General features: G+C 41.7%; 1 protein-coding gene across 2 annotated transcripts in view; it reads right to left on the bottom strand.

The window, feature by feature from the left end:
• MATCAP2 (microtubule associated tyrosine carboxypeptidase 2) overlaps nt 1-21,548 on the bottom strand; it is a 91,866-nt gene that overhangs the window by 48,806 nt on the left and 21,512 nt on the right. Inside the window, exons 1-3 of one of the 2 annotated variants that reach the window (XM_073630515.1) lie at nt 20,160-20,481; nt 9,076-9,746; nt 4,067-4,210 (exon numbers count right to left, since the gene is read on the bottom strand). In XM_073630515.1, the coding sequence (XP_073486616.1) occupies nt 4,067-4,210; nt 9,076-9,746; nt 20,160-20,181 (837 nt within the window). In that variant the 5' untranslated portion in view covers nt 20,182-20,481. Of the gene's footprint in view, nt 1-4,066; nt 4,211-9,075; nt 9,747-20,159; nt 20,482-21,548 lie in introns of those variants that run through there. The other variant, XM_073630516.1, reaches the window with a different exon arrangement.

Genomic DNA, 21,548 nt, shown 5'->3' with positions numbered 1-21,548 from the left:
AAAAGCTTTGGCAGCGTCGAGGGAAAAAATGGCCCTATTACCCGGGTTATCCACTGGTATCTGGGTATTAAGGAACAACCTTCTAATGTTCAGTGCCGTAGATCTAGCTGGAATGAAGCCAGACTGGTCAGAGTGGACCAGTTCAGCCACAACTCCCGAAAGTCTAGTGGCTAATACTCTTGCTAATAGTTTAACGTCTGCATTAAGCAGAGATGTAGGCCTATAGGAGTCTGGCTGCAGTGGGTCTTTGCCCGGTTTCGGTAATACAATAATAATAGCCTCATTCATAGAGGTTGGTAAATTACCTTCCTCTAAGGCACTATTTAGTGTTTTTAAAAGGTTGGGCAATAGGGTATCACCCAGTGGCGGAAGTATAGGGGTCGCTGAGGTCGCCATGGCGACTGGGCCCCATGCTGCAGGGGGCCCTTGAGGGCCCCCTGTTTATCTTGTAAGGATGAGCGGCTGAGATCGTTCTCCCCATCGTCAGCCGAACTGTAATCGGCACTGTAAGGGGAGCTTGTCACACTGATCAGTGAAAGCAGTGTGTGCTGTGCTCTTTGTCTCCCCCTACAGTGCAGTACCCAGCAGGAAGAGGTAAGGTAAAGCACTGCCGTTTTTGAAAAGGCTTTCTGTATGTGTGTGTTTATATGTGTGTTCATGTATGTGTGTTCATGTATGTGTGTTCATGTATGTGTGTTCATGTATGTGTGTTCTTGTATGTGTGTTCTTGTATGTGTTTGCATGTGTTCATGTGTGTATTTATATATGTATATGTGTTTGTGTGTGTATATACAGTATATGTGTGTGTATATTGTGTGTGTATATACAGTATATGTGTGTGTATATTGTGTGTGTGTTTAGATGCAGTGGCGGCCCCTGCATTAAGGGCGCACGGGCGCCGCCCCCTCTCTCCAGCCACCCCTCTATCACCAATAGATAGATTCATGCATTGCATGAATCTATCTATGGCCGCCGCTGCCACCCCCTATTCAGGCGCCCAGCCCCTTTTTGGGCGCAGGGAACCTGAATTACAGCGGCGGGGGGTGCTTTTGAAGCACCAGATTAGAGCCATAGGCTCTAATAGGCATCAAAAAAGGTGACCTCACAGGTCACTCAGCTGTGTTAGAAAAGCGAATGACTATTCGCTCTACTAACACTAAACTGCCTCTCCACCAATCAGGTGCTCGGATCTGTTACCCATCACCTGATTGGCTGAAACGACAGGCGCCGCTCTTGGACGCCTATCAGGAGGAGAGGACGGGAGATGAGGACAGCAGGAGACGCATGGAGGACCCCACTCGTCGCAGTCACCCGCTGCCCCACCAAGACAGGGTAAGTGCCGGTGAGCGGTCGGGGGTCACACTGGGGGCATTCAAGGGCACACTGGCAGCATTTGATGGGCACAGTGGCAGCATTTGGGCACAGTGGCTGCAATTGATGGCACAGTGGCTGCGTTTGATGGAACACTGGCAGCATTTAATGGGCACAGTGGCAGCGTTTGATGGCACAGTGGCAGCATTTGGGCACACTGGCAGCGTTTGGGCATAGTGGCTGCGTTTGATGGGCATAGTGGCAGCGTTTGGCACAGTGGCTGCAAATGATGGCACAGTGGCTGCGTTTGATGGCACACTGGCAGCATTTAAGTGGCACAGTGGCTGCGTTTGATGGGCACAGTGGCAGCATTTGGCACAGTGGCTGTGTTTGATGGCACACTGGCAGCATTTAAGTGGCACAGTGGCTGCAATTGATGGCACAGTGGCAGCGTTTGATGGGCACAGTGGCTGCATTTGATGATTTTTTTTCAAAAAATGTTTGCGCCCCCAAAAAAATTTTGAGCACCAGCCGCCACTATTTAGATGTATGTATGCACATTTTATGTATGCACATTTAATCCTGACACCCTATATGTGTACAATCAGGACTGATTTTTTTTTTCTTGCTCGTTCAAAGTACCAGCAACAAAATGCTGTGCCTCTGAAAAGCGATCCATGCTCAGATCACTTTTCAGAGGCATTTGACAGCTGGTAAAGAGGCAATATGTTGCCTACTGACCACCTGTTTTAACCCCTTAAAGTGATTGTAAAGGTTTTTTTTTTTTAAATAACAATCATGTCATACCTTCATTGTGCAGTTAGTTTTGCACAGAGTGGCCCCGAACACCGACTTCTGGGGTCCCTCGGCGGCTCTCGCGGCTCCTCCTCTTATCAGACATCCCCCTAGGAAAAGCGCTGTCCAGGGGGCAGGGGGGCCCTTCATGATTTCTTGCATCGGGGCCCTGAAGGTTTTAGTTACGCCCCTGGTATCACCATATTTCCCGTATGTCTCTGTAGGCTGACCGTCAGCCCCCGGGGATTTATTGTTGGCCATCTGTGCAATCGCCAATGTCAATTCTTCTAATTTCAGTGGTGCATTAAGGGCAGCAAGTCCCTGTTGTGTTACCCGAGGAAGAGAACACTGTACCAGAAAGTGGGCCAGATCCTCTTGTGTGGGGTGTACCTTGGATGTATATAGGTTTTTAAAGAATTGTGAGAACACATTGATCAAAAAAAACATAAAACCATATAAAAAACCAAACAAATTGCCATTCAGTAGTGGTGAAAAATATATAAATGAAAAACTAAAGCAATGTCCCTACACATCAAAAATGTAGATCAAAAAATTGGATTATAAAGAATGAATTAACATTCAGTAGTGGTGAACCATGAAAGGTGAAAAACTAAAACAGTGTCCCTATAAAATTTTAGTTTTTTAACACAAGCAATCAGTTAAATGATCATACAGTGATAATGAAAAGTGCAAGTGAAAAACTAAAAATTAATCTCATGAGAGACACATAAGAAATATAGGGATAAAAACCTATAAGTGACAATAATGTGAGTCACAACTAAAAAGGCACATTGATGCAAAATATAAAATGACAAAAACTTCAAAGAAATTCCAAAAAAAGGGGGTGGTCATGAAATATATAAAAAGGATTATATTAAAGTCCCAAAGAGGTAATAGAAATTGTTGAAGAATGTTCATAAGAGTATAAACAGCTGATCGCCGTGAAAAGGATAGTGAAATGCCTTCATCCAAATAGGGTGTCCACCCAAAGTGAGCATGTAGTCTCCTTACCCGCAGGGATGATCGCAATGGCGGTCTCACCAAGCCCAGGGAATTGGGTCTCCCAGAAACCTGAACGGATATCCTAGTCAGCTGGATCTTTATCAAGTCTCAGATTTCCTCTCAGACCAGGGGTGTGCACTTCCTCCCCCTTCCCCCGGGAACACACAATGTGCACAGCGCCCTCGCAGACCTATCTCCGCTAGGAATTTAGCAAAGGGAGTGGGACCACCCACGTGGGGAGCACTATCAATTCTAGATGGGAACTTGTCTAGTTTTTGTTCATCACATTGTTAAAATCTCCCATGGCTATTGTTTTTGATTATGTTCTGTAATCCAATCTCCAGTATTGCCACAAATTTGAAGCAAGACTGATATAATCTATTACACTACACAAACTTGGGTTAATTTACTAAAGGCAAATAGACTGTACACCTTACAAGTGCAATTGCTCCAGAGCTTGCATTCCTGCAAAGAACAGTCTGTTTGCCTTTAGTAAATCAATCATACTGAGCCTTCTTTTTCCTTATTTAGAGTCCAGTTGCTCATCACTTTTACAAGTTTTACAGGGACTATTCTCTTGGAATGACATCTTCATCCACCAGGTTTAGAGAAAATGTGTTGTCTTAGACCCACAAGTACCTTTTAACTACATTTAATATTGCTTGTAGCATTCTCTAAGCTGGTATATATATTACAATTTGAGCAATTCTTGCAAGGCTCACTTTCCAGTATTGAATTCAAGCAGGCTTCAAATCATTTATACTATAAATTATTAATATACTTTAAGATGTTTTCAAGTTACAATTATTCATGGTTAATATAGCTTGCCACCACTTTTTGAGCTTGATCATGATCTCAGAAATACCAGGGACCTAATTTTGAGGCTTCATAAAGAGAAATCAGTGCAGTTATATACACACTAGGAAGAAATAAGTATTACAAATATAAGGCCACTTACTTCACCCAAGCAACCTTCTTTTTCCATGTATTTTCGAACCTGGAGCCATATTCGGCTCTTTGGAAGTAAACTACCTCCTGTGGCTTGCTCAAATTTCTCATAGCTGCCGTATTTTTTCAATGCTTTCTTCATGATATTTACTGCCTGCGCAAGAATACAACATTATCCCAATGCTGAATGCAAAACAGCTATTTTTAAGATTGTACAAATAACACATGCTTAACACAACAGATTGAGAGAATGAAGAAAGGAACTGCAAAGAAAAGAAAAGAGGGGGCGCATTGTAAGAACTATAAGACTGCAGGGAACTGGTGAGATCAATTGTTATTCTTAGCAAATGTATACACCATGGGTGGTTCAGAATGGGTGGTTTAGAAAGTGAACATCACTTTGGTTACAATTGTGTATAATCGTTTAACTTTTTTCATAAATGCTGCAGTAATGGGCAAATTGGATGCTACTGCTAACAATATCTCAATATGTACTAACACTTTAATTGTGTTGGTAATGTAGAGTCCGCTACTTAATCTGGTTTGCTGCTTTGCTTTTTTTTTTATCAGATGCCTTTTAGGAAACCATAGGTGCTTGCATCATACTTCCATACCCTCAGGATCTTATGAGCTGGCAGAATGACTGCAAACACAGATTAGTGGGGTATATCCACACAGGCCATTGTACATGAGAGTCAAATGGGAACAGAGAGTCAAAATAAGTATGGCCAGGGTCGGCCAGGGGATCAAGCCAGCCAATTGGATACAAACTCAAGTGGTAGACTGGTAACATAGTCAGGTTCAAGTCATCGGTCAGTAAATAGGTCACTAGTCAAGCTCCATAAATTGAACTAAGAGCACAAATACTTGTCAAGAGCTATAGCAAAGAGCAGGTGCAATTCTCTCAGAGTTATTTTATTCCAAGGGTAGTTGTGAGAGTTAAAGAAACAGGACTGGATGTAAGCATTGCTCTACAATGGGCCACCAGACTAAATGGACAAAAAGAATGCATGTGCGTGTGTGCAAGAATGTTTGGGAGGCAAAAGGCTTAAGGAGAGAAGCAGCAAACATAAAGCTTCAGATGTCCATGCAGGATGAAGACTGCCTGACGGATATATGAACTGCATCTGACCACCCGATGCAGAACTGTACCACAGATAGGCAACTAAGGCTGGCCATAGATGGATCGTTTTTTGAACAGAAAAGAAAACTAACAGATACCTTCCTCCACTCAGTCGAGGTGGATAGAGGAATCCTGACCGCTGACATGTTGTACTCTGACAGTGGGGACTGTCAGAATACACTAAGCAGTGGCTGCAGCTCAATGGCTGCAGCTGCTGATCAAAAACATTTTTTCTAACATTCCCTTTCAACAGTTGAATTTCGATTCATCTATGGCCAGCTTTGAAACCAGCAAGAAACCACCAAATGATCAGCTAGATGAGCAAGCAATAGTCACGTTTTAAAAGCGGAGGTCTGCCCACCCCAGCAAAAATTAAAAGCCAGCAGCTACACATACTGTAGCTGCTGACTTTTAATAATAGGACACTTACCTGTCCTGGAGTCCAGTGATGTAGACACCACAGCTGTCGGGTGCTGCCGCGAACATTGCCGGTAAGGGAACCCGGCAGTGATGCATTATGGCTTCACGCCAGGTCCCTACTGCACATTCGCGAGGCACCGCTGCACTCTCCTACTGCCCCAGCGGTGGGGGAAGGAGGAGGAGGGAGCCGAGCTGCTGACGTAATTCGCCGCGTCCCGGTCTCCCGGAAGTGGAGGTCCGCTCCCCCCCCCCTCAAAAGGTGCCAAATATGGCACCGTAGAGGGATAGGAGACAAATGAGCGGAAGTTCCACTTTTGGATGGAACTCCGCTTTAAGAATAAAGTGGAAAAAAATCTTTGCTCAATTGATCACAGCTTTTGATGTTTATTTACTTCCCTGCATTAATGAAGGGGTCTGGTTACATGTATTTGCCATGCCTTGTGTATACAGAAGTATAATTAAATTTTCTTGATGCTCCTTGAAACTACAAAATTTGTACTGGTTACTGGAACAAGAAAAACAGTCTAGTCTTTCCTACACATCACCTCTGCTCTGCGTGTCTGGGAAACATTTGGAATGCTACTGTGCCCTTTTACTACAGTTTTGTAACCCCCTCTGTTGTCACTTCACAGCCATGTTTTTTTTCTTCTGCAGACTTGATGGCCTACTTGCAAACATAATGTGCCATCTGTGCTTCACTGTTCTGGCTTGTTTATGGGATACTTCTGTGACATTTCCCATTTACCAAACAAGATGCCATAGAATGATGGTTCCCTAGTGTACCATTTTTCAAGCTTGTTTTGCTTTAGTTAGAGCACTCTGTGGAATCTTCTTTTCATCTCCCACTTCTCATATTTTTAATTCAGTGTTTGTGCAGAGTATAGTTTACTATCATTCATGTCCCAGCAGCACATAAACAAACTGTTAACAGGTAGCTGAGTGAGCACAGCGATATACAATAGAGGGCCAAGATCATGACTTGAGTGTAGTGTTCATTCCTCCCAATCCTCCTGCCCTTTGCTGAAGGGAGTCCCTGCTACTTGTCAGTAGTACTGGAGGCTTCTTGTGTAAATTCAGCTTCACACCTTTATGGTTCATGCAACAACTCTATCTCTGTACTCCTCTCTAAGTAAGCTGGGTATACACATTCAGTTTTTTTTTCGTTCAACCAGTGGGTTGAACAAAAAAAAACCTGACAGATCCCTATATTGACACAATGATGTGTGATGTGGGGATTTCTCCCGCTATACTATGCAAGCGCTCATTGAATGCTGGTTTTCCATCAAGACTGTTCGACAGAAGCTGGTCATTAAATGTGCTTCTGTTGAACAGACAGTGGTACACATGTACTGAAAGTCAGCTGGTTCCTGCAAAATTGGCCGGCTTACGGTATGTGTGTACCAGGCTTTAGTGTTGCAATCCACTCAACCCAATCACGATGAGCACACACACAGCTCAGGCAGATACACACAGATACAGACAGGACTGACACACACAGAAGGTAAGACACACACACACATACACGCATAGTATGGGCAGATACACACATGCAAAGTCGGGCTAGACATACACACACAGTCAGGGTAGGCATACACAGTCACGGAAGGCATACACAATCAAGGCAGACACACTTGAACACCAAAACTCAGCCAAAGCAGGCATACACAATGAGGGCAGAGACACTCAAACTCTAAAGGCTGGCACACACAGCAAGTTATTTTTTGTTCAGCCCAGTGAGCTCAAATAAAGCTGGAGAGCTCGTGAGGAGGTCTCTGTACTAATTATTCAATGTTAATACAGCAATCTCCCCACTGTCCTATAGTGTTCTTACAGGGGGACTGCCCTCCGCCAGAACACACCAGTCAGTGCTCGCAGTAATTGGCTGAGAGCATTGATCAGATGCCGATGCTGGTTTTCCAGCATGCTTGTTTGACAGAAGCCGGTCGTGAGATTGGCTCCTGTCAAACAAGGACCTGTACACATGGGCCGAATGTCGGCCGGTTTCTACTATACCAGCTGATTTTGGCCGATATTCGACTTGTGTGTATGGGGCTTAACAGTCAGGGCAGTGAGTCCTTGGCTTGTAGCATACTGTAACAAAATTGGAAATTGAACCACCATACCACTACTAAGAGGTCCAGATAAAAACTTATTCCAATAAAAGTCAGGGGGACAAAAAGTGTTTTGTGGGTCCAAGAGTACCAGGGCTTGATTGACAAAAATGTGAATAGACTATAAGTGAACTGGACCTTTAATGTTATTTTTGAAGTGTGATGGTGAGCACAGACCTTGCCAGCAGCTGGTTTGGCATGCAGTCCCCCTGACTTTTATTGGACTAAAGTTATATCTGGACCTCTTGGCGGTGGTGTAGCACTTCAGTTTCCATTTTTGTTGCATTCACAATTACAATCAGGGCAAACACACATTTACAGTGCTACGTAATCTACATAACATATATAAATAAAACCCATTATTCCAAATTTAATATTCAAGAAATGGGCACACTTGTTAGTCCAGAGTAAAAACTGATCCTCCACAGTGGACATGCAGCAATGATCTCTCTGGCACCAGAGGATAGGGGTTGAGTCTGCTCAATATCATCAACACACCTTCATCTGCAATTAGCATAACATTTTAAATTCAAATGGTAAAAGCCTTGCATTGACAAGGGAACCATGCATGGCCTCTAAACATTGCATTTGCTTCACATTAACTTATGATTTTAATTACTAAAGATATTCTAAAAGGAAATGAAGGTGTGCTGTTGTCATATCCTATCACCTGATTGAAAGGATAGAGGCATCTGTCTTGCCACTTCTGCACCTGTCAATTTAGTGGTCTACAAAACCATATGGCTTGAAATTTCAAAATGCATCCTTATGCTGCAGAAACATGCACATTTACCAACAATAAAATGTGTACAATAATGCCATAAGCATTCTAAAGATTTAACCTCTTGCCGAACATGTAACGCATATGTATAGCTGCAAGGAGGGTGGACTTTAACACCCACATGCCACACATATGCATCCATGGTGGCCAAGTTTCCATGCTGATAGTGTGCTCACTGCACACTTCCAGCACTGTGACTGGCTATCACAGTCAGCTCCCAGTCCCTGAGAGAGAGTTGAAGAGACAGGCTCCCATTTATGTGACCACTGTGGCAGCCAATCGCGGGTTATCATATGATTGGGAAATCCATCCCGCCCACCAGTGTAAAGACCCAGTGAAAGGGACGCCCAGAGAGGGAGAGAAGGGGTAAAATACCTACAATAAATATACCAAAATATTACAAAAAAAAAATTGGGTGTGGTTCCACTACAACAATATGTTTAGCTTATATGTGACCATGTATTGATTTTTGATGTTTATGCTGTTTTTTGTCTCTTGTCAATTCTTCAATTTGCGTTTATATTAACTTCATGCTGTTTTGCTGAAAATCAGGTATATATAGTTTTACATAAAGTGGTTCATACCTGTTTAAGGAATCTGTCTGAGGCATGGCTGTGTCTAGCTAACACATTTGGCAGTGCAGGGTTGGCATACTCAAACTGAGGGTTGTAAGTAAACGCTGCCTTGAAAAATTTGATCTTTTCCTTATCAACATTTGTAGGCTTTATAGCATTTAAAATGCAAAACTTCTTCCCTGGAGGGTCTTCTTTCGCAAGGGATTTTGACACCCTGGTGTCTTTTCCTGTAGTTAACACTTGCTTTCTCTTGGCTTTGGGTTTAGGCCGATGAGTAAACCCAAGGCTGTTTCCTGACACAGTAATACTTGATGGACATTTATGGGCCACTGTCCTTGTTCTGGAGATAAAGGTTGACATGTTCCTCCTGGCATATAACCAGGCATTGTTTTGTGAAGAAGGACAGACTTTGTGGTACTCCTTGCTGCGTGATATACTCAACACTCTGCTCCCCTTCCTCCTTTTTTTGTTGTGACTTAGGAGTAGATCTTTTTGAACCTGTTTCTTTTCTTCTTGACTTTGAAGAAGGACGTTATAGCTGCTGGTTCCAGTTGTGAACGTATCTCGCAAAACAGTCATAGACAGAACCTGCGCATCTTTTATCTTCTCTCGGGTTACACCTCTTTCAACATTTAGCACTGATTTTCTTGAAAGTTCCTTTTTAGGCCAATGAAGTGTCTCTACAATAAACATAGACAGAGTAAATAAAGTGATTAGGTATATCAAGTGTAATGTATGTTGGATGTGTCTGAATTTTTAAAGAAATCCGTTCAATTGACATTTAAAACACTGTAAGAGGAAATGTCCTTCCTGCCAAAGGATCTATAATTCTATGAAGCCTCTTTGTAATTCAGACAACCCTGCCAGTCAGCACTGCCAGATCCTTGACCTCCATTGCAACAGCAGCACTGCTTGGACAAGAACACTAAGTCAAAACACACCCACAGATTTCTGATTGGGCAATGCAGGGGCAGAAGTACACCAATGAGATCATCTCTTTCATCATGATAGCATGCTTATAGTCAGTACATTGATATGCAACATAACCTGACTGGCTTCTAGTGTTTGTCCCCAACTTTCTGAATCTGAGTACATGTACTGCTGTGCAGGAGGCTAAAGCAAACTATCTTCAGGTACTTACGCTTGTTGCATATAAAAAAAAAATGTGTAACGATGATTTCAGTAAAAATACAACTGTATTACCTGGTATTGCTTTTATCTGTTTAAAGTTTTTAGCATTTAACTAGAAATTAGTTAATTAGTTAATACTGTTGCCATGTTTTTAAACTGATATATGAAGTCTGCTATTTGCTTGTTAATTTAAAAGCTAACTCTAGCTTTCTGATCATGTTTCATGTTACACCCATATTTAGGGTATAACAGAAAGCATTGTGAGAGTCCACAGCTGTGCCCCCACCTTCTTCAATTGTGTCACGCCCCTCCAGCCTGTGTCTTAGAATAAGAGGGGTGTAAAGCCAACATCAATCTACATGTAATATCCCTTCCCCATTGTGTTTGGCTGGTTAGTGGGCATGGAGGAGGAGGGAGGGAGTGGGTTGTCATTTAACACTGTGTATATGCCCACATGTGTGACTCTATATTCACATGGGTTGCTCACTAAAAAACTGAGCATGTGCAGAGTTGCCACCGCAGCTGCAAAATCCCTACCTGAATTTGGGACATGGGTAGAAGGTGGAGATAGAGAGCAGCAGGATCAACCAGGTTTTTTTTGCAGAATACAGAAAATTAATCTCATAGTGACTGAGTGAGTATGAGCAGTATGTAATACACTATTTATTGATAGTTTTTACGATGTGAGTTTAGTGAAACTTAAGCTGGAGGAAGAGTCTGCAAGAGCAAGAGCACTGATCACGGGTTGCAATGGTTCGCAGGTTCAAATGCAAAGAAACAATAAATGCACAATATTGATTTTTTAAAAATGGGTGCATTTTTTATTTTTTTCCAAAATGTGAAATTCTCCTTTAACATGAATGGACAAAACCTACAATGTTTGGAAATAGATCACATATGGGATAGGGAACCGACCCGCATTCTATTTTGGCTTTATTCTAGCTGAACTCCACTTTTCATGATTTGTATACTTTTCCATTGCCCTTTTAAGCGACAAAGTATATGGTGTTTGCATATTTCTACATGTTAGGTAAAAATTGCTGCCATGTATCATTTCATGAGCTCTTCAATGCAAGGTATCATATCTATATACATATGCATAGGTACAAGTTGAGAATGTGCCAGAATTTGGTACAGGTAGTACATGGTGAAAATTTGCTTACATTATGTACACACTTCTTATTGATTTTGACTTAGAGGGGTTGATTTACCACAACTGGAGCATGCAAAATCTGGTGCAACTCTGCAGAGAAACCAATCAGCTTTCAGTTTTTTTTTTGCCAAAGCTTAATTGTTAAGTATAGGGGGATAAAATGAAAGAGACGATAAATAGAGCCATATGTTCTAAACCCAAGACCCTATATCTGGTCTCCCACAGTACACAGAACACGGAAATGCAATTATTTTAGTAAATTTATACTACTAAATAACTTTTCTCATTAGCAGTATGTGGCAGTCTTGTGACTTCTATCATTGTCTGGTTAAAGCTTGTAGGAGGAGTTTAATTCTCCTCTGATTGGCCCTGTGCCAATCACATGCACCCTCCCAAGAAAAAAAAAACTCTCTAGCAATACACACCAAACTGAGCATGTGCAGAGTGATTTTAAAGGCTCTGTCTCATCAGGAGATGGATTGGGGACAGTGGAAGAAGGTGAGGATCAGAGAAGACAGGCTCAAACAGCCTTTTTACACAATGTGGAGGATTAACCCCTTAGGTTCCACAGTGAGTATAACAAGCATGCTTTACTGCATATGCAGACTGATTTTACTGTTGTGGGTTTAGTAACACTTTCATTGAACAAGCTGAAGTTAGAAGCTCATTGGCTACCATGCACAGCTGCTCCAGATTTTGCACTGTCCAGTTTTAGTAAATCAACCCCACTATGAAATGTGCCAGATAAAGTTTCGCTGACTTCCCATTGAGCTCTGTAAACATTTCCCATTGTTTTTGATGTCCAGTAAATGTCCACTGACAACATCAGCAATTAATCTTAAAAATGACAAACTATCCTGGTACATAGGACTATCTATTACAACTAATTTTTCTACTCCTTATTAGTGTGAGCCACAAACTTTTGCTTCCCATTTGGCATTTACCTTTGTATGCTCGAGGGCAGATAAAAATTAAAACTTAAATAAGCAAGTCAAAAGCCAGAGACATCTGAGATCTTTTATTGTCTAACTGAGAATGATCCATTGTCAACTGAACAATAAAGGCTAGAGGGAAAGTTTAAGTGAACGACTGCGGCATCCTGGGTATTCAAACAATGCTTATAAAAAAATTGCTGAGAAGGATTAATTTGGTGTATTCAACCAATGCTTTGCTTATGAAACAATGCTGGAACTATATTCCACCTATAGACACTATTACAATTTAGTTCTCAGCAATTGTAGGCGCAATAACTTTTGTACAAACCAATTAATATACACTTATTGAGTTTTTTTCACCAGACATGTAGCAGGATACATTTTGGCCCCAATTTATGAAGAAATTAGATGTTTTGATTGGGTATGTTTTATAACAGAAAAGAGAGAATATCAAAATTTTTGGTCTTTTTTGTTTATATAATAAAAAATAAAGAACTCAGTGGTGATGAAATACCACCAAAAGAAAGCTCTATTTGTGTGGACAAAAATGATAAAAATTGATTTGCGTACACCGCTGCATGACTGCTCAATTGGCAGTTGAAGTAGCACAGTGCTGAATAGCAAGAAATGGCCTAGTCATGAAGGCAGTAAATCCTTCCAAAGGTCAAGTGGTTAAAACACATGGTTTGGGGGCATTTACTAAAACTGGAGAGTGCAAAACTGGTGCAACTCTGCACAGAAACCAGTCAGCTTCCAGGTTTTTTGTCAAAGCTTAAAGTGTTACTAAACCCAGGGATGTGGTTAAGATGTGAGAGAGAGAGGACGCTGTGAGCCAGAGCCCTGATCCATCAAGACTTCAGTGGCGCCCCCTTCACTGTTATCAGGCAGAGATAGGTGTCGTGATTCCAGGAGCTCCTGGGTCTTCCGCTCGGCGGATTGTTGCAGGTCCTGTACCGGCGGTGTGTGGGCTTGAGTGCTGTTGGGTGCTCCTTGTCTCTCTTCTGCTGTTCCCGATCAACTCTGGGTCTCCCTTCGAGCAGAGCTGCAGGGTTCCAGGCGGGTCAGGCGCCAAGATGAGTGGCAGCAATGGACTTTCCATCTCTTTTCAGTGTTCTAAGCACTAACAGGCACTCCTTGTGCCTCTCCATCAGCGGCTAAATTACCCACAAAATCTCCCTGTGCAGCAATGTCTGCAGGTACACAGACAGCTGCAGGGAATGGATTGATAAATTTAGATCCAGGATCTCAGAGGTGGAAGACCGGGTTTCAACGGTGGAGGATACAGTGAGATCAGACAACAGCCTGCAGAACAGCTCTTAATAAGCTTGCTAGATTTTACAGATATGCCATCCACATTTGTGCTAGACTGAGCACACAGAATCCCCACTCATCCCCCAAACCAGGGGCCCCTCCAGGTCCCTTTCTTCTCCACTTGTTGAATTATAGGGATCAGGAATGTATTCTAATGACAGCTCAAGCAAAGTCAGAGTTACAGTATGAAAATACCAAACTCCTTTTTTTTCCGGACTATCCGCGGGAGGAGCAGCAACGACACAGAGCCTTTACTGAAGTGCGGAAAATATTACCTGACAATGGAATTAAATTTAGTCTTCTATACCCTAGCAGGCTACGAGTTATTGATGGAAACCGTGCCCGCTTTTTCGATACTCCAATAGCTGCATCAGAGTGACTTGACATCCGATAAACAATGTTAGATCTGCCTAAGAAATTTTTATATTCACTTATTTATCTCAAAATTAGATTTTCAGCTAAGTAACACTGGGGTCTTTTTTTCCCAATGCTGAATACACTTGTTTGAGAAGGTTTTTGAATTATATTCTTATTTAGCGTTTCACTAAGTAACATGTTTCCCCTTCTTTAAATTTTGAATACATGTTTTTTGTGAATCTTTGAATTGTAGGTTATGATATGATGATATGTGTCAAGTCCATATGTATTTTTGGGCTCCTTTTTTTTGGGGGGGGGGGGGGGGGGGCTCACATTCTAGAATGGCATCCAGTTAGGTTAAAAAAAAAGTGTTCAATCAAATATGCTAATTGTTTATAGGTGGAGTCTGTCTAAGTGCACATATATGTATCTTGTCATATCTGTCTTAAACTAGCTACGACTAAGGCTTCTGCCAAAACGCATCAGCGTTAATGTTTTATTGTCACTCCGATGTACCAATAAATTACACTTCAAGGACTTCAGTGTTGCTGGCTCCTTTCTACAATTACTGGATATAGTAGTAGCTGTAGCAATTTTTTGCTAATTGTTTAGGGTTGGGGCTCTTTCTACTCCCCTGCCATGTTTTGTTGTAGTAGTTTTTTAGGGAGGGAAATCGAAAAGGGCAGGCTATAAAATTTGGTGTTGGTTGGTGTTTTTTGTTTTGTTTTACTGGGTGTGAAATAGCGTAGGCTCATGGATCCATGGACGCTCTTTAGATACTTTGTATGGGTTAGATTGCTCCTTATATTTTTTAAATGTTTGCTGGTTCATCATGACTTCACATGATTATAGTTCTTTTTCTGTTTTCTTGTGGAATGTCCATGGGCTCAAACGAGCATTGATGTTTCAATATTTAAAAATTCATAATCTTCATATAATTCTACTGCAGGAAACACATTTGATGGGAGGTAAATTAATGATATTAAAAAAACCATGGGTTCAAAAGGCTTACCATGCCACTTACTCCTCTTATGGTAGGGGTGTGTCTACCATGTATTAATAAATAAATCTTTCCCCTGCATAATTGAGGACATATATATGGACCCACAGGGTAAATATGTTATAATTGTTTTTACGCTTTGGCAACAACGTTACTTTATAGCAGCATATTATATTCCCCCTCTATTTTCTTCTATGGTATTAAATGTTGTTCTGGAGAAGATTGTCCCACATTGCCCAGCGAAATTACTTTTTATGGGAGATTTTAATTCCATTTGTCTCCAGATTTAGACAGTATGCTGCTGAATTACATAACTGGGCACAGGCGGCAGAGGTAACAGAAATCTGGCGATGGAAAAATTCAACGAAACGTATTCCTGTTTTTCCACTTCCTATAGGACTTCTTCTAGAATAGATTTGGCATTTTCTAATTCATTTGTGTTGGCGGATATTATAGAAGCCACATATTTACCGAGTGGTTTGTCGGACCACTGTCCTCTATCCCTGTTAATCTGTACTCCTACCTCTAAAAATGCATCATTATGGCGACTATGACCTCATTGGGTCATTCATTCTGATGCCATCTCTGATAGTTGAATACTGGGAAAATAATGTGGGATCGATCATCTTCTCCAGATATTGTATGGGATGCCTATAAGTCATTTGTTCAGGGTCAATATATTTCAGCCATAGCAGCGCTCTGAAAGGGACAGTTGACCACTGCTCGGTCTTTACAAACTCTGGTGGAGCTTCAGAAGGAATCTTATAGCTCTGACCCTAGTACTAGTAACTTTGAATTATTAATGGCGGCGCAACGCGACCTTCATTTACACATGACTGAAGTAACTAGGTTAGACCTATATAAAAATAGACAGAGATTCTTTGAGCGAGGGGATAAAAATGGGAGATTTTTAGCAATGTTGGCACAACATGATCATTCGGCCACACTTATATCAGAAGTTATTACTTCGAGTGGGGAAAAAGTTTCCTCTCCAGAGGTAGATGCCTTTAGTCAATACTATAGTTCTCTTTATACCTCTTCTCTCCCTTCTGGCTTCCACCCTGGATATTTATCTGTTCTTTTGGATCAGGTAGAACTTGAGTGGTTGTCAGATAGGGAGCAAGAGGTTTTAGTTTGTCCTATTACTTCAGAGGAGGTCTTGATGGCTATAGGTTCTTTTCCGAGTGTAAAGGCTCCAGGTCCAGACGGACTTCCTATCGAATTTTATAAAACACATGGAGATGTCTTGGCCCCGAAACTTGCAGCAAAGTGTTTAGGGGGTCTCTCCCTGATTCCATGAGATATGCCCATCTTAGCCACAAGAAAGCTAGAGATCCAAAGTTATGTTTTTCTTATAGGCCTATAGTCCTACTTAATAATGATTTTAAAATTTTGACTAAATTATTTACGCTTAGCTTACAACCTTTGTTACCTTCTATTATTGATTCTGATCAAACGGGCTTTATGCCCCAAAAGACGAGATATATTAACCTGCATAGACTATTCACTAATTTACATACCCAATATATAAATGAAGGATCTAGAACAGTGGCCTCTTTAGATATAGAAAAGGCCTTTGACACTGTCGAATGGCCTTTCCTGTGGGAAGTCCTTAGAAGGATGGAATTCCCATTAGTGTTTATTTCTTGATTACAGATACTTTATCGAAATCCCATGTCTCCTAATAGTCGGGGACTTCGGATTGGAGGACTGGAGGAGAGGGTAGCCCTGTATGCAGATTATATGCTGCTATTTTTTAATGATGCAGGTCCGTCATTACAAGGAGCTCTTAATTTGACGAATGTGTATTCTGTAGTCACGGGACTCAAGGTGAACTGGGCTAAATATTTGTTATTGGCTATAGATACTTGGGCATAGGCTACAGCTTCCCCGGATATACCATTACAATGGATGACTGAATTTAAATATTTAGGGGTGGTAATTTCACAACAGGCCTCTGATTATCTGTCGCTTAATTTAGCTCCAGTGGTACAGGAGGTTAGGAAAAAATTAAAAGCATGGGAGACATTACCCTTGTCGATATTGGGATGTATAAATTTAATAAAAATTAAAATTCTTCCAAAATTTATATATTTATTTTGAAACTCCCCACAGTGGCTGCCAAATCTTTTTTTTACATGACTATATAGTATTTTTTCTTCTTTTTTATGGAGGAATCAGTCACCTAGATATAAATTTTCTACACTTATGCATCATTTTTGTCTCAAAGAGCATTAGCCTTCCCAGATTGCCATAAATATTATCTGACGGCACAGTTGGTAACAGCAGTAGGATGGCTTAATCCAGAAAAATACAACCCCTCTATAACTTTAGAGACTTCAGTAATTAATTCTTTTGAAGCACTTCAATTACTTTTGTTTTGAGGCCCTAAAGCACCATATAAGCTGACCCCTTCAATGATAACAACTATTAGGGCTTGGAAGATGGGGTTGACTTGTGAAAAATATCCCAGGTCGACACTATCTCTGAATACCCCCTTGTGGAGTAATCCCCAGTTGCCCCATCTAGGCTCTATAACAGATCCAGGAGCTTGGGCTAAATTTAATGTTAAAACTGTTGGCCAGGTGGTGCATCGAAGAGCTGTAATATCTTTTGAAAGGTTGGTAGAAGACTTTAATATTCCATGGGGCTACTTTTTTCACTATATGCAGCGCCCTCATGGTCTTCGTGGTCAATTTTCCCAAGGTTCTCCTCAACTTGCGGAGTCTGTTTTGGAGCAAGTAGTGAAAACAGGATGTGTAAAGAAACCTATTTTAGCCGCTTGCCGACCAGTGCACGCCAATGTACTCGATGTCCGCCGGGTGCCCGCGATCGTGTCACGGAGAGGAAGAATGGGGAGATGCTTTTGTAAACAAAGCATTCCCCGTTCTGCATAGTGACAGGACAGAGATCACAGCTCTCTGTCATCGAGCGCAGTGATCACTGTCCTGTGTGTTAAAGCCCATGTTAAAGTCATTTACACAGTAATCAATGCATTTTTATAGCATCGATCGCTGTATAAATTACAATGGACCCAAAATAGTGTCAAAAATGTCCGATGTGTCCGCTATAATGTTGCAGTCCCGATAAAAATCACAGATCGCCGCCATTACTAATAAAAAAAATTAAAAATAAAAAAGCTAAAAACTATCCCCTATTTTGTAGACGCTATAAATTTTGTGCAAACCAATCAATATACGCTTATTGCAATTTTTTTTTAACAAAAATATGTAGAAGAATACATATCGGTCTAAACTGAGGAAAAAAAACGTTTTTTTTTATATATTTTTGGGGGATATTTATTATAGCAAAAAGTAAAACATATTGCGTTTTTTTCAAAATTGTCGCTCTTTTTTTGTTTATAGCGCAAAAAATAAAAATTATACACCGCTCCAAAGATGCTGCTTGCAGGACTTTTTCTACCGTCCTGCCAGCGCACCGCTCCAGTGTGAAAGCCCTCCGGCTTTTACACTGGAGAGACAGGAGAGGCGCTTCACAGGCGCTATTTTTAGCACTGTAGCGCCTGTAAAGCACCTCAGTGTGAAAATGAGAGACAAATGAGGAGGAAAGAGGAACAGGGGGACAGAGGGACTTTGCCCCAAATGAGAGACAGTCCCTCGAAATCAGGGACAGTTAGGAGTTATGCTAAGGTTATAGCAGCTGCCCATGTGCCAGTTCAGAGCCAAACCGAGATCTCTTCTCTCCAGCAGTATGCCTCAGTGACTCACCTGCACATATGGACTATCCTGCTCACACATTTTATCTTGCTTGCTATCGAAATGATGCCCAAATCTGCACTGCCACATGTCACTAAAAATTAATAAGAAACATCATTAGCAGGGTTTGCAATAGGGTTTCCACCTGTTCGGGATTCACCCAGACAGTTTGGGTTTTGAATCATGTGTCCGGGTTTCAGTCCGCCTGAAACCCGGACACAATATTCAGAGAGGAATGTGGCATAGAACTGGGCCTGACAGGAGGGTGAAGGGGCACTATGCACACTGCATTACTATTCTCTTTGGAGTGCCCAAAGGTGTCCCAGTTCTGTTACAATCCTATAGTGTATGCTAAAAGCTGTGCACTGCTAAAGTGTTTCGCTTGTTTAGCTTGAAGAAAAAGTGGCAACACTAGTTTTTCAATTGTAAAACACATGGAAAAATCTTTTCATCTGGCATTCCTGTCAAAACATGTAATTGGAGAAACATATAGGCAGTCATTGCTGACCTACAGTATTTCTGAAAATGCTAGCTTCTCTGGCTTCAACACTTTGGATCAAAACTTTGAGTCACAGCCCTGGAACAAATACTGTATGCAGGTGGTCAAGTGAGAGCTCCTGGCTTCCATAAGAGCTCATGTAGCTGATCATTGTTTTTCTGCGTTTGACATGCGTTTGAAACAAACATCAAACACAGGTCAAGAGATTCCTATTTACTTCAATGGTGTAGTGTGGATGACAGCTGAGAATGACCTTGACCTGCTTTGTTTTGTGTTCCTTTGGACACAGCAGGTCCTCCTAAGACACGTTTGCCTGCCAGGCAAATACATTGAGCGCACCCTTTTGCTGCATTCATGTTCAAATGCACACATTTCAAAAAGCCTGAGTATGAAACAATAAAAGCTGCAATGCCTGTCTATACAAACCTTAATAGTTTTGGGGCACGGGCTTACAGTACTGAATCTAGAGGATCAGGATGACGGCTGAGCAACTAGCAAGCAAGAGAAATCAACAAACGCACTTGCGTATTTTATTGTAACTAAAGATAATAATATCATCCGAGAGCTAAATGAAAGTCTGAACAGTTTATTTTAAAGTCCCAGTACATAAAAAAAAAAAAAATGTAACCACGACCCTCAAATATGTTGGATCGGGAGCGATCAAGCTTGATCGTTGGTCACGTTGTAATGAGAATAACATCTCACCTGCAATTCTGTTACATCTATATGTATATATTTAATTTTACGTCAGTGGCAAGGTGGTGAAAAGTAGTCCTACCCTCCCGAGTGGTTGACATTACTGTGCTTTTAAGAATGAATGGCTAAGCGCAATGCCTTTTAAATATGCTGCACTGCGTCAGCTAACAGGGCTGTAAACAAGCAAAAACAGCAACATTTTAAATAGGAGAATAGACAGAAAGCAAATCATTATAAATGATATATGTGACAATTATACCTTTTAAAGAGTATGTCTATTTTCATATCTACTCACCAGTAACGCAGATTGATTCCATTGTGTTTCCTTAATAAATACTGTGCAACTTCTGTATTATGATGCCTCTGCTAAGGATGTCTACCGTTACCGGGAGACTTGACATAGAGCCAGCATTTTACTAAATGCTGCCAGTTGGTCGATGAGTCTGGTGCATTGCATGAAAATTTCTGGTATATTTCCAAAGGCATATAGGCAGATGGGGAGCCTGACTCTTCTCTGACATTCAGCCTGTGGCTATTGTTCCTCTCCCATTGACAACAGGGGCAGCTTCATGCTGGAGTGGTTTGAAGCTCTACCTTGGTCACCATGGCAACAACTAGCTGCACGTCACACACCAAATGAATAGGAATTAATTCTGTGAGTGAACTTTTAGCAGCAGTGTGTGCGAGCAGAGTTCACACACCATATAGTATGTTACTGGAAAGACTGTTATCCAAATAGTAGGTAAAAGAGCCATTTAAGCCCTCATTCACACCATATGTGCATAAAGACTGATGGAAAAAAACGTGCATATTTGTCTTGCATAGACTTTTAACAACCTGTGCAGAGACGTGTTTTTACTATGTGCCCTGTTCACACCATAACATTGCTGTTACGCAAATTTTTTTCTATGTAGAAAGAAAACCTGCACCTGAAACGCACCCCTGAACCTGTGCAACGCACGCCTGAACCTTGCACTCCGTACAATGTACTCCTGAGCCTTGCACCCTGTGCAACGCACGCCTGAACCTTGCACTCTGTACAATGCACTCCTGAACCTTGCACCCTGTGCAACGCACGCCTAAACCTTGCACTCTGTACAATGCACTCCTGATCCTTGAACCTTATGCAACGCACACCTGAACCTTGCACTCTGTACAATGCACTCCTGTGCAACGCACTCCTGAACCTTTCACTCTGTACAATGCACTCCTGAGCCTTGCACCCTGTACAACGCACTCCTGAACCTTGCACCCTGTACAACGCACTCCTGAACCTTGCACCCTGTACAACGCACTCCTAAACCTTGCACCCTGTGCAATGCACTCCTAAACCTTGCACTCTGTGCAATGCACTCCTGAACTTTGCAGCCTGTACAACGCACTCCTGAACCTTGCACTCTGTACAATGCACTCCTGAGCCTTGCACTCTGTACAACGCATTCCTGAACCTTGCACTCTGTACAGCGTACTCCTGAACCTTGCACAATGTACAAAATGCACTCCTGAACCTTGCACTCTGTACAACACACTCCTGAACCTTTCACCCTGTACAAAACACACTCCTGAACCTTGCACTCTGTACAATGTATTCCTGAACCTTGCACTCGGTACAACGCACTCCTGAACCTTGCACAATGTACAAAACGCACTCCTGAACCTTGCACTCTATACAACGCACTCCTGA

The sequence above is a fragment of the Aquarana catesbeiana genome, linkage group LG05 (assembly GCF_042186555.1).
Source record: "Aquarana catesbeiana isolate 2022-GZ linkage group LG05, ASM4218655v1, whole genome shotgun sequence".
NCBI lineage: Eukaryota > Metazoa > Chordata > Amphibia > Anura > Ranidae > Aquarana > Aquarana catesbeiana.
This window is presented reverse-complemented; position numbering and strand designations above follow the sequence as displayed.